The sequence below is a fragment of the Hemiscyllium ocellatum genome, chromosome 25, assembly GCF_020745735.1.
Source record: "Hemiscyllium ocellatum isolate sHemOce1 chromosome 25, sHemOce1.pat.X.cur, whole genome shotgun sequence".
NCBI lineage: Eukaryota > Metazoa > Chordata > Chondrichthyes > Orectolobiformes > Hemiscylliidae > Hemiscyllium > Hemiscyllium ocellatum.
The window spans coordinates 21,341,664-21,354,790 of NC_083425.1; the positions used below are offsets into that span (position 1 = coordinate 21,341,664).

Sequence of the window (13,127 nt, forward strand, 5' to 3'; positions counted from 1 at the left end):
GTTAACTGATCTGGTTACTGCTGTTAATAACATCCTGCAGTGATAGCATTAGCTCTGATTCACAGTAATGCACTGAGTGCCTGAGCAAGCTTTACTGTTTATTTGGTGAGGAAAATAGTTGCTCACCTCTACATAACACCCATTAGACTCAAAATGTAATCAATGGTTATGTATCCAACTTGCAATCCATAATCAAAAAAAAATCCACTAGCATGACTTGTGCCCTGGTGTCCTCCTTGATGATGTGACAAGAGCCATTTACTCTACCTCAGATGTAATGTAGATCAATTCTGCTTGAAATTTGCAAAATTGCTCCTTTGCAAAATAAAAAAAATTCAAGAAAAACTTTTGGTTTCAAAATCTTCATTATTTCATAACAGACCTCTATTAAGGAAGGATTGACAGCAACAACTTGTATTTATGTATCAGTGTAAATGGAAGGTGGTTTGCAGGATGGTTAAAATTTAAATTTGACACGAGCTAAACCAGGTATCGGGGTAATAGCTGGAAGGTGATGGTGTGAATTAGAACATGAGCAGAAGAATTTTAGAATACCTAATGTTCAGAGTAAAATATGAAGTCTGGTCAGCACTGTATTACAATAGTCAGGTTCAGGGGTGACAAAGGCATAAAGTGAAAGTAACAGTCTTAGTAATGATACCAAAGTTTCCAACAGTCTGGTTTAGCTGACACCATTGCCAGGGAGAAGGCTGGAGCAACTGGATAGGGGATTGAATACAAGGCTACAACTTTCCTGATAATGAAGTTGATCTGAGCCGACAGTGGGAATCGGTTTAGCTCAGTTGGCTGGATTGTTGGTTTACAGAACAGTGTGATGCCAACAGCATGGGTTAAATTCCCATCACTGGTTTGAGGTTACCATGAAGGGCTCTCCTTCTCAACCTCTTCCATCACCTGAGGTCTGGTGGCCCTCAGGTTAAATTACCGCCAGTTGCTCTTCCGTCTAATGGGAGATTGACCCCTATGGTCTGGTAAGACTATGGCGACACAACAACATTGATCCAATAGTGAGGGGGTTTACAGATGTGGTCATGAGGTAGGGCTAGGTACTGTCAGCATAATTTGAAAACTAATACCATGCTTTTGAATGATGCTACAAAGAGACATATAAATGAAAAATGACAGGGAGCCACGAACAGATCCTCAAAAGGAATACTAGTGAGAATGTTTTCAGAGCAGGAACCTAAGCCATTACTGATAACATTCTGCCCACAACCAGAAAGAACATGGCCAGAGGAGTAAGAATCAAATAATCTAGATGATAATGCAGATGTTTTGGAAGAGGTTGGTGCAGTCAACAGTATCAAAGCTGCAGAGATGTCAGAGGGAGTTAGGGACAATAGACAGATGTAAATTAGGGTGAGCCAGTCAACCGGTTGGTAAGGAAAGATAGTAGAATTTCACAATGATTGATTTGTGAAGTTTTCTAAAAGAATGAATGGAGACAGCACGATATTTAAAATTTATTTAAAAATATATACAAAACATTGAATTTGTGCAATTTTGAACACTTCCACAGTTACATTTTTTATTTTTATAGAATGTTAAGAACTCACTAATAAAACTCAAGCATTTTTAATTTTTAAATACGCACTTATGGCAAAAAGGCAAAAATGTGGATTGCAGATGCTGGGAATCAGAGTCTAGATTAGAGTAGTGCTGGAAAAGCACAACAGGTCAGACAGCATCAGAGGAGTAGGAAAATCGGCGTTTCGGGCAAAAGCCCTTCATCAGGAATCAGCCCTGATGAAGGGCTTTTGCCCGAAATGTCGATTTTCCCACTCCTTGGATGCTGCCTGACCTGCTGTGCTTTTCCAGCACCACTCTAATCTATACTAATGGCAAAAAGTATAGATGATTTTGTTGGGCTGTTAAAAATCTAACAGCTTCCATATAAGTTCTTGAAATGTGAAATACTTCACGCCCAACAACATCATATGGGTTAAACAGTTTATTACTTACACATTAATGCTAGTTTGCAATGCACCATGGAACTTCTTTCTGCTGACATGGATCAGAATCTTGATCAGGAAGCAGTTCTCTGCTATAAACAGATCACTACTCTTTTCAAACCAGGATGTTGATAAAGTGGTTTCAAAAATTACTACAAGTTTCCTATTTCTCCTGTAATCTGTAAAATGCAGTGAATGATGCTACGTTGCAAGTAGCATCCTGACTTGACAGAACTTGTCAAATTCTATCTTCCCTCCAAACGATTCCAAAATGAACACGAACATAATAGCCATAAATGTACTAACATATTACTACGTGAATCAGTAAATGCATTCATTCAACTTCCAAAAAGATAATAATTCAGTAGCAGTGCATAATGCAATATAGATTCTTCTTTCACTCAGAACTGAAGCAATTGGTTAGATCTACTATCAAATAGCGTCTTGAGCGTAGAGTCATTCAGCCTGTTGCATCTGTTGAATTTCTTAACTAACTACCAATTCGTCCTATGAAATATTTCTCTTTCAAGCAGGAATCCAATTCCTTCTTGAAACTTAGTAGTGAAATTGCTTCCACTGTCCTCTCGGGCGATTTCCTCTGTTGCTTTTTGCTTAGCTAATTATGATGATACAATGACTTTGTCTCATCAGCAATAATTTTTCAATGAATAACTTCCAAAATGAATTTTCACTTCTATAAACAAGCCATTCCTGTCTCCTAGAAATTTTCCAAATTACCTCAAATAACACTGAAGAGTGATTCTTGTTATGTAGTAACATTAGTTTATAGGTTATTACAGGATAATTAAATAACCTTAAAAAAAATCAAGTTAGCATACAATTACCTAGCATAGTTACAACTGAAGAAGCACATTTTAATAAATAACTTCACTAAAAATCTGACCAAAATCATCCGCAAGTAAAAGTGCCACAAATCTCCCTGCTTTCTGAAAATTAGAACCACTTGAATATGACTGACCAAGTCAGTTCAAATCCTTTGCATAATTATACTCCTGCAGTATCATGGAGGTCCAATAATTAAGAAAAGCTCAATATATAGTAACAGCTAGAAATACTGTAATATTAAAAAATATGCAGCAGATCCATTGACATTTTTCAGAAGGAATTCAGTAGTAAAAGAAAACATTAACCTTTTGGATTGTATAAGAGACAACAGTGAAAACTGCTGTGGTGCAAGATGGATCAATGAGTCCGTTGGAGACAGTTAGCAGATTAGGCCTTTCCACATTTTTGTAATACTTCAAAAATGATTGTCACAGTTCTTCAAAGAGGAACACTAGCCTCCAAACCCCTTGCCCATCCCTCAATTCCATCCATCCAAAATATTTAGAACAGGTTTAATCAGGATTTTGTTCAAGCAGAAAAGATTTTCTCTTTATCATTAACAATTGCATTTCAAATGATATACAGCATTTTTTGTCAAATTAACAACTAGAATCCATATCCCTTCTTTCACCTCCTTTACCACAATTTTACGAGCATAATTATTCTGTTCTGAAGACATTCTCAATAGCAGATTTTACATCACTTTATTCAGGTCCATGTAATTGTAAATGGTTCTCCCAACAGAATAGACAGATTCCACAACGTCAGCACCTGAATAAACAAGAAAAATCAGATACCAGCGGGTCAGTGTAATCTGGCCTACTATAGGTAATTTGAAAACATCATTGCTGTCGATAGTACCTGATACACTATGAAAATTTAATTCAACTCCCTTCAAAAGTCAGTTAAGACAGCGAAGCAGACAAATCATATAGTCAATGTAGATCTCAAATTTGCCTCCACTTCACCCTCTTTTAGCCAAGGTAACATCACAGTTGGGAGAATGTAGGGCTGCAAGCAAAGTTAGAAAATTTAAACTGATCAGGACTTTCCGTTAAGGTCATTATCCAGAGATCCCTGTGTACAATGAAGTAAAGCTCAACAGTGATCCTCCAAAGAGCATACAGTCTGCCAAAATTCTCTGTCTTAGGTAATGCATTAAGATGGGAATTTGGGTAGTATACTATGAAATTTCACAACACATGATACCATACATCAGCAGGGAGAACAGGCAAGTTAATAGTTGAAATCTGAAAATACATTTGACTTGTGTTTATCAAGATGGAGCCCACATCCTCACCTTTGTGTCTGTTCTGTAGGAGAAGTCCGTGATCCAGAATCCATTAATAGAAACTTTCCGTGGGGGAGATGGAACTCCAAAGATATAGATGCTGCTCAGTTTCAGCCCGTCAATCTGGCTGTTCAAATGGATTATTTCACTGAACAGTATATTCTAAAGGGAGTGGGAAAGGAGAAGAGACGATGGAAAGAATCAGAGCTGATGTAGTTACCACATGCAAATTAGATGCCCTCATAACTTTGTCAACTTCTTAAGCAATGGCAGCATATAAGTAGTCGCAACCCACTGAAAAGGTTGCAAATATTGCAACATTCCTTCTTTAGAAAAATGTTGCACGACAATTACAACCATCTCTTACACTTTTGCATTAAAAAATCCAAAATGGATTTAAAATTTCCAGAGAATAGCTGTTTAATTACATGTTAGAATCTGGGAAATCTGTATGGATTAGCTGTAACTTGGGAGTTTTACATTCATTTGATGTAAACTTCCTTATTAAGATTCCCTATGGAAGTTCTTATCACAAATGTTCCCCTTTTAGCTGAAAGGCTGGGCAATAGGAATTTAGAATTTTCTGGCTACTGTTGATCTTTTATATTCATGAGGCAGTCTGCAGTGCTACTATTACGGTTTGTTCGTTTACTTCTGATGAAAGGGCATCGATCTGAAAAGTTTACCGTTCCTTTTTCCACAGATGCTATCAGATCTGATATTTCCAGCATTTCCAATTTTATATTAGATTTCTAACATACACAACATTTTGTTTGGTAATAGTTCAGGCTCCTTTTGTACTGCTTTACCCAGGTTCCATGTGCCTTACAGTAGCAACTCAATCTTTCTTCTCTAGGACTTTAAAGTTTCATGTACAAACAAAGAATCTGGCTGATTCAGAAGATGGATGAACTTCAGTCTTAAAATCTATGCAAACAAATGGCTAATAATGAACTGATTGAAATCAGCCACACTTACATTTTTTGCCAAGAAGATAATTTCTGTATAATCACCATTTTCATAACTCAGCAGACTATCACCATCATCCCAAAAGAGTTCTCCTCTAGCAATTCCCTGGTCAGAGAGTGCCACCATCAGACCAAAAGGGTTGCCACGAGAGACAGCAGTGGTTGTGTTGGGTTCCTTGATAGAACATAGATTGAAAAACAAGCACTCACTTGGATATAGCACACTTATGAATTAAGAAAACACATTTATACTTAGTTGTCACTTCTGAATGTTCTCTTAAACTGTTAATGACAAGAATGAAGTTATGATAAAGTTGCTGTCAGGATCAAGGAAAAATCTCACCAAGGAAAGCATGGAAAATGTTCTTGGCTAGATGGATGAGTTGAAGGAAAGTGAGCACTTTTTTCCTTTTTAGCTTTCCACATGAACCTCAATTATGAGCGACATGTTGGAAAGCTTTTAAAAGGGCTGTTACTCGCAGCAACTGGATCTTACCATCAATGCTGCTCTCATTGAATCCTAATGCACAATACAAATAAATACTTTGAGAGCAATGTGCTTACACAGCAGATTGCTTCTGAATCCTGATCAGAAGTAGTGCATTTAGAAAATAACAGTTCTGAGAAGAACATGCATTGGCTCTGTTACATTCCTGGATGACAAAGGAATTAAATTGAACAAAACAAAACCAAAAATTCAAGTTTATGACAAATGACAGGCAAAAAGTGCAGTAGAAACACAGACAGTAAAGAGTCTGGGGAAAATTGAAAAGAATATGTAAAAGACCCTTTTCCTTTCAGTTGCCAAGGGCAAATGATTTCTGGTTAATCTGACTGAATTATTTAGTTAATTAACAGCAGTGTTAATACAGTGCATTAAATGCTGCACATGTAAACTGCATAAGGCATTTGATAAAATACTCCATAAAAAACGTGCTTGTGAAGCAGCTGTACCTAATGAGTTTTGAGAAGATTTAGACCTCAGGTTGAGATTCTACATGTAAGTTTGCTCACTGAGCTGGAAGATTCGTTTTCAGATGTTTTGTCACCATACTAGCTAACATCATTAGCAAGTCTCTGGTGAAGCATTGGTGTTAAGACCCGCTTTCTATTTGTGTGGTTATGTTTCCTTTGGGTTAATGATATCATCTCCTGTGATGATGTGATTTCCGGTTATTTTTCTCAGAGGGTGGTAAATGAGGGCCAAATCGATATGTTTGCTGATAGAGTTCTGGTTGGAATGCCATGCTGCTAGGAATTCTCATGCGTGTCTCTGTTTGGCTTGTCCTAGGATGAATGTGTTGCCCCAGTCAAAGTGGTGTTCTTCCTCCTCTGTATGTAAGAATACTAGTGAGCCTAGGTCATGTTGTTTTGTGGCTAGTTGATGTTCATGTATCCTGGTGGCTATTTTTCTGCCTGTTTGTCCAATGTAGTGTTTGCTACAGTTCTTGCAAGGTATTTTGTAAATGACGTTCATTTTGCTTGTTGTCTGTATAGGGTCTTTCAAGATCATTAGCTGCTGTTTTAGTATGGCGGGTTTGTGGGCTACCATGATGCTAGAGGTCTGAGTAGTCTGGCAATCATTTCTGAGATGCCTTTGATGTAGGGGAGAGTAGCTAGAGTTTCTGGATGCGTTTTGTCTGCTTGCTTGGGTTTGTTGCTGAGAAATCAGCAGACTGTGTTCATTGGGTACCCGTTCTCTTTGAATACACTGTACAGGTGATTTTCCTCTGCTCTTCGCAGTTCCTCTGTGGTGGCTCGTTGAAATAATGTCCTAATGCAACTTTGTTTATGGATGGTGCCTTAATTGCTTCTGTAATTAAGTATTTGGTCCATATGCTTTGTTTTCCTGTAGATGCTAGTTTGAAGTTCCCCTTCAGACGAGGAAGGACATCACTTTGACTGGAACAACACATCCATCTTAGGGCAAACCAAACAGAAACACGCATGAGAATTCCTAGAAGCATGGCATTTCAATCAGAACTCTATCAATGAACACATTGATGTGGACCCCATTTATCAGCCTCTGAGAAAAAGAACAGGAAAAGACATCACCACAGGAGATGACATCACCAACCCAAGGAAACCTAAACACAAACAAAGAAAACGCAGAAAGTGTTTCACTGGAGGCTCACTGATAATGTTACCTAGTATGGTGAGAAAACACCTGAAAACAAACCTTCCAGCTCAGCGAGCAAACTTATATCCAGTTGCACCTAATATTAAAGGGATATTAGGAGTGAAATTGTTTTAAGGGATAGCAGTCACAGTAATAGTGAACTGATGCTTCCCTGACTAAATAACATGCAATATGAGGTTCTCCAGTGAGTTATTTTAGGACTATTGCTTTTCTAACCTTATAAATGCATCACACTTGGGTTTAAGCAGCACAATTATGGATAATACAGATCTTGGTATCAAAATAATTAAGATTAATCATAATATCAGTTTTGAGAATATGGAATAGTGAAAAAGGCAGCCAATTTAATGCATTTAGGTAAAGATGGAGTTTGGAAGAAACAAAATGGAGTGGCATCATAATCTAATGATAACATTTTGAAAGGGGGTTTCAAGAGCAGATCTTAGGTAGAGAAAACACAAGTTTTATAAAGGTGGCAGAACAAGGCAAGGCAGTTAAGAAATCATATGGGATACTTGTCTTTGTGAAAAGGGGCAGATGGAATAAAATCCAAAAAAGCAGTACTAAGACTCACAGTTCTCTGCATAGGAGTGGACTGGAACAGTGTGTAATTCTGGGCACTATGCTTCAGGAAGAATACCAAAAAGACTCATATTTCAAAATTAGAAGATATTGTGACAGAGCAAGTAGGGAGAAACTGTTTCCTTTAGCCAGTAAATTAGCAAGAATAGGGGATAAATGCTGGCCTTTTATGTTGCCCAATTGTTCACTAAATGTGGGTAACGCTGGTGTAGTCAGCATCTATTGTCCATTCCCAATTGCCTTGGAGAAAGGAAAAAAGGGAAATGGTAAAAGAATACAAGTTGCAAATTTAAAATGATTGGGGAAAAAACTAGATGAAAAATCAGTTCAAAGGTTTTCATTCAGTGAGTTTAAGTTCTGGAAAGCACTACCTGAAAAAAAGGGTAGAAAACTCAGAATCCATTGGAATATTTAACACAACTGGACACATAAATGAAGAGGAGTAATTAGCAGGGGTTGAGAGAATAAGCCGGGTGTGGGTCAAAATTTGTCAGCTCATTCAAGTGGCTAGCACAGGTGTGACATGTCAAAGTTGTCTTGTGCAGTAGGATTCTAAGATTGCCTAGCAGCTGCAACAAAAGCAGATATCAAATGTTCTGAACCTGTGAACTGGATATTCTCTCCTCTCTCCCAACACGGCTTTGTGCATGGGAAATCATGTCTCACAAACTTGATTGAGTTTTTTGAAGAAGTAACAAAGAAGATTGATGAGGGCAGATCAGTAGATGTGGTCTATATGAACTTCAATAAGGCGTTCAACAAGGTTCCTCATGGGAGATAGATGAGCAAGGTTAGATCTCATGGAATACAGGGAGAACTAGCCATTTAGGTACAGAACTGGCTCAAAGGTAGAAGACAGAGGGTGGTGGTGGAGGGTTGTTTTTCAGACTAGAGGCCTGTGACCAGTGGAGTGCCACAAGGATCGGTGCTGGGTCCTCTACTTTTTATCATATACCTAAATGATTTGGAGCGAGCATAAGAGGTATAGTTAGTAAGTTTGCAGATGACACCAAAATTGGAGGTGTAGTGCACAGCGAAGAGGGTTACCTCAGATTACAACAGGATCTGGACCAGATGGGCCAATGGGTTGAGAAGTGGCAGATGGAGTTTAATTCAGATAAATGCAAGGTGCTGCATTTTGGGAAAGCAAATCTTAGCAGGACTTATATACTTAATGGTAAAGTCCTTGGGAGTGTTGCTGAACAAAGAGACCTTGGGAGTGCAGGTTCATAGCTCCTTGAAAGTGGAGTCGCAGGTAGATAGGATAGTGAAGAAGGCGTTTGGTATGCTTTCCTTTATTGGTCAGAGTATTGAGTACAGGAGTTGGGAGGTGATGTTGCAGCTGTCCAGGACATTGGTTAGGCCACTGTTGGAATATTGCGTGCAATTCTGGTCTCCTTCCCATCAGAAAGATGTTGTGAAACTTGAAAGGGTTCAGAAAAGTTTTACAAGGATGTTGCCAGGGTTGGAGGAGTTGAGTTATAGGGAGTGGTTGAACAGGCTGGGGCTGTTTTCTCTGGAGTGCCGGAGGCTGAGGGGTGACCTTATAGAGGTTTACCAAATAATGAGGGCATGGATAGGGTAAATAGACAAAATCTTTTCCCTGGGGTTGGGGAGTCCAGAACTAGAGGGCATAGGTTTAGAGTGAGAGGGGAAAGATATAAAAGAGACCTAAGGGGCAACTTTTTCATGCAGAGGGTGATACCTGTATGGAATGAACTGCCAGAGGATTTGGTGGAGGCTGGTACAATTGCAACATTTAAGAGGCATTTGGATGGATATATGAAGGATTTGGAGGGATACAGGCCAGGTGCTGGCAGGTGGGACTAGATTGGGTTGGGATATCTGGTCGGCATGGACAGGTTGGACCGAAGGGTTTGTTTCCATGCTGTACATCTCTATGACTCTATGACCCCCAATTTTGACCAGTTGAACTTTCAGCTGGCCACTATTACACAAAAGAACTTTTCATTTTTGATAACAGAAATAAATCGATAATTTGTATATATGCAATTCTTTCTCTATTGGTGCCAGTTTATTTAATTTGTTCCACAATGTAAATTTGATGGATTGTTACAGGAAGCCACAGCATCAGTAGATGTGTATTGATCTCAGATCAGGTGGATATGACAGTGTCACAATATCTCATGACAAAACATGTCTCTGCCTTGCAGAGAAACTATAACAGTCAAATGTTTATCAATATACACCTTCAATTCAAAATAACTCAAGGGTAAAATTCAACAGTCAGCAGGAAAGCAAAGGGAAAATTGAAAAGGATGTCATTTGGGTAGCTAATCTGCTTTGCACTCCCCCACAAGTTAAATTTCACCTCCTTTAAAGTTACTTACATATACTCACCTGCATAGGCACAATGCAGCCTCCTCGTACATGAACATTTATTGTATCCAAGGGCGCCTGTAGTGTAACATACTGACCCTTACTACGAATTGAAGAACCCTACATGTCAAAAATATACAAGATTAGAGGGGGTACTAAAATTATGACAAATTTCCAGCTTTACACACATACACACTATACATTGGAAATGATTATTGAGTTTAGTGATGAACGATACTATTTTTCACAGTGGTGTGGATATTTACCTGGACCCTTCATGGAATTGAAAACTCTCATCACAGATGCTCTTTTCAACTGTTCTATGCTTCACAAGACCTACACTGCATTAAAGCCTCTTTCTGCCTCACCTCAGATTCCAGAAAAGCAAAACAATTTGCTTAAAAGTTATATTGCCACAGTGATTGTTCAGCACATAAACTAAACTAAAGCAAAATATAAAATGAGACCATTACATAATCCTGTACAGTCTGAATTGAATCGAATCTTAGATAAAACAGAGGCACAAATAAAGTTGCACTGAGCACAGCTGTTGTACACAAATCCAAAACTACAGTCATTACAAGATCAAGTTGGAATAATGTAAAACTTACATTGTATAGATTGTACCATGTTGCTGCAGGAAAATAGCCAGCCACTTCCACGGTTTTAGGCTTCAATACTGGTGTGATAAGAAGAGCCTCACCCCACATGAACTGACGATCAATGCTTAATGTGTTTGGATCTTGTGGGAATCTAAAGCCCAAAAGAGGCAGCATTTATTTATCTGTTACAACTCCAGTACAACTGACCGAAAAGACCTGATAAACTATATGCATGTTTTATTCTTTAATATACCAAGATATCTGACAGAAACAAATGTGATAGCAATACTATCACTGTTACATTTACAAACATTTTGATGACTCTTTGGCAATTGTTTCCTCAAGTACATCAACAATCCATTGCTGAGTTCCTAAACTCAGTTTTCTTGCAAAGGGTGAGGTCAAAGACCAGATGCTTATCCATAAGAAAAAGGGGGTGGAGAAGTGGGAAAAATATGAATAATTACAATCTAATTCTTGGTTGGCTCACCCAAGTGGCTCACAGCAACACCATAGAAAACAAAAGTAGGCCATTCAGCCCATCAAGCCTACTCTGTTTTTTAAAATGATCATGGTTGATTTTCTACATCAGCTCTGCACGTCCACTCTTAAACCATATCCTTCAACAACTTTCATCTCTAGAAAGCTAACATTTATTCAGTGACTTGACCTCCACAGCCTTCTGTGGCAGAGAATTTCACAGGTTCACCACCCACAGTGGAGAAAATTTCCACTATCTCAGTCCAACCAGTCCGAAACCATGACCCTTGGCTCAGGGCAGGACAGGTGACAAATGCTATTTTAATCAGCGAAATCTACATCTCGTTACAAATTATTGAAAGCAGACCATCTACCTGCCCTATTATTTACATGAGTAAAATATACTGAATTACAATGAGTCTGTTTGCAGTTGAACCAAAGATTATAGGAACAGCAGGAACACCATTCAGCGCCTGAAACCTGTTCCAACATTCAGTTAGAACATAACTGAGTGGAAGACTTCATGCCATTTGAGACACCTTTATATCTGAAAAAAAATCTATCAATTGATCTTGAAAATTTTGGCTTTATCCTTTTAGAGGAGAACATTTTAGATATCTATTAGACACTATGTAAAACATATCCTGGGTATATTCCTAAGTAGCCCAGTTTTAATTTTAAGATTATGTCCTCCTGGTCTGGATTTCTCCACTGGAAAAATGTTTTCTTTATCTAGTCCACAAACTCCTTTCTCATTCTTAATATCTTAATTAGATCACTCTCCAATTTTTTATAAATAGCACAAGCCAAATTCTATGTGCTATGTCCTCGAATATGTACCCTTTAAGATCAGGCATCATTGTTTATATCTTCACTGTCCACCCATGCTGAGTATAGCTTTTGAGGACCTGTTGTCATCATGACTTACTGAGACACCATGCTGAAAATCAACAACTGCTATTCCTGGAGTTGTACACAAGATTCCCCAATTTACTTGATTTTCAGACCCAAACTGATAGAAAGCGCAGACTGGGTTTAATATTTTAGAATTACTATTTATTGCAAGTAATTAGACTCTAGCTACAGGCAAATAATTATACATCACTGGAATATACTACAAATTAAAACATTAATCCCCTGACAAACTCTCCTTCTCTGTGCTTGCTCACACACTCTCCCTCTCTGTCTCACATATACACACATACGAAAACTGAGAGGCAGTTGTAGTTCCAAGTCATAGTTGCTGAGATGATTGTTACGATGGTTAGAATGTTGTTTTTCAGTTACCCTTCTTTGGATGCTTTGACTGGTTTGCAAAAGGTATGAGGTGGCTGGTGAGCTTATAAAATACCTCTGAGTTATGAATAGAGTCTCAACTCACAACAGCTACTGAAGCAAAGATGAACTGGCTTTCTTCAGTTTAAAATGGGTTTTGACTGCAGAGGGTAGAGAGACAGCTCCTGTCCTGGAGATCATAAAATTTATGTCCAGCGCTAAGCTGTTCAGTCATCTGAGAACCAATCACATGGTTACTGGCAGACAAATGGCATGTATCATTGACAACTAATCACTTGTCCACAGACCAATCAACTTCTTGTTACTACCCAGCTACAATGTAGATGACCTCTTGGCTCCAACTTTTCTGGAACCACTTCAGTTATTGCTTGTTCAAATGGCTGTTTACACAATACTGGCTTTGAATGTTCAGGTTATTAGTGTTTCAGCAATCCTTAAAAACATTGATTTTATATTGTTCTCTCATTTCAGCCCTCATTTTAAAAAACACAAATAAAGACAGTCTTTACACAGTCCATGGTGATTGGTGTCTGACCAAGAGTCTGTACCAGTGAAATACAACCTCATCTTCTTTGAAACCTAATCCTTCGAGAAATGGTCAACAATCTA

At 38.3% G+C, this 13,127-nt stretch overlaps 1 protein-coding gene across 1 annotated transcript in view; it reads right to left on the reverse strand.

Annotated features, from left to right (window-relative positions):
* Positions 1 to 1,818: 1,818 nt before the first annotated feature.
* Positions 1,819 to 13,127, reverse strand: part of LOC132828020 (lysosomal alpha-glucosidase-like) — a 60,321-nt gene continuing 49,012 nt past the window's right edge. Inside the window, exons 16-20 of the mRNA XM_060844908.1 lie at positions 10,752 to 10,893; positions 10,162 to 10,260; positions 5,089 to 5,253; positions 4,120 to 4,272; positions 1,819 to 3,590 (exon numbers count right to left, since the gene is read on the reverse strand). Coding sequence (XP_060700891.1) covers positions 3,528 to 3,590; positions 4,120 to 4,272; positions 5,089 to 5,253; positions 10,162 to 10,260; positions 10,752 to 10,893 — 622 coding nt within the window. The 3' untranslated portion in view covers positions 1,819 to 3,527. The remainder of the gene's footprint in view (positions 3,591 to 4,119; positions 4,273 to 5,088; positions 5,254 to 10,161; positions 10,261 to 10,751; positions 10,894 to 13,127) is intronic.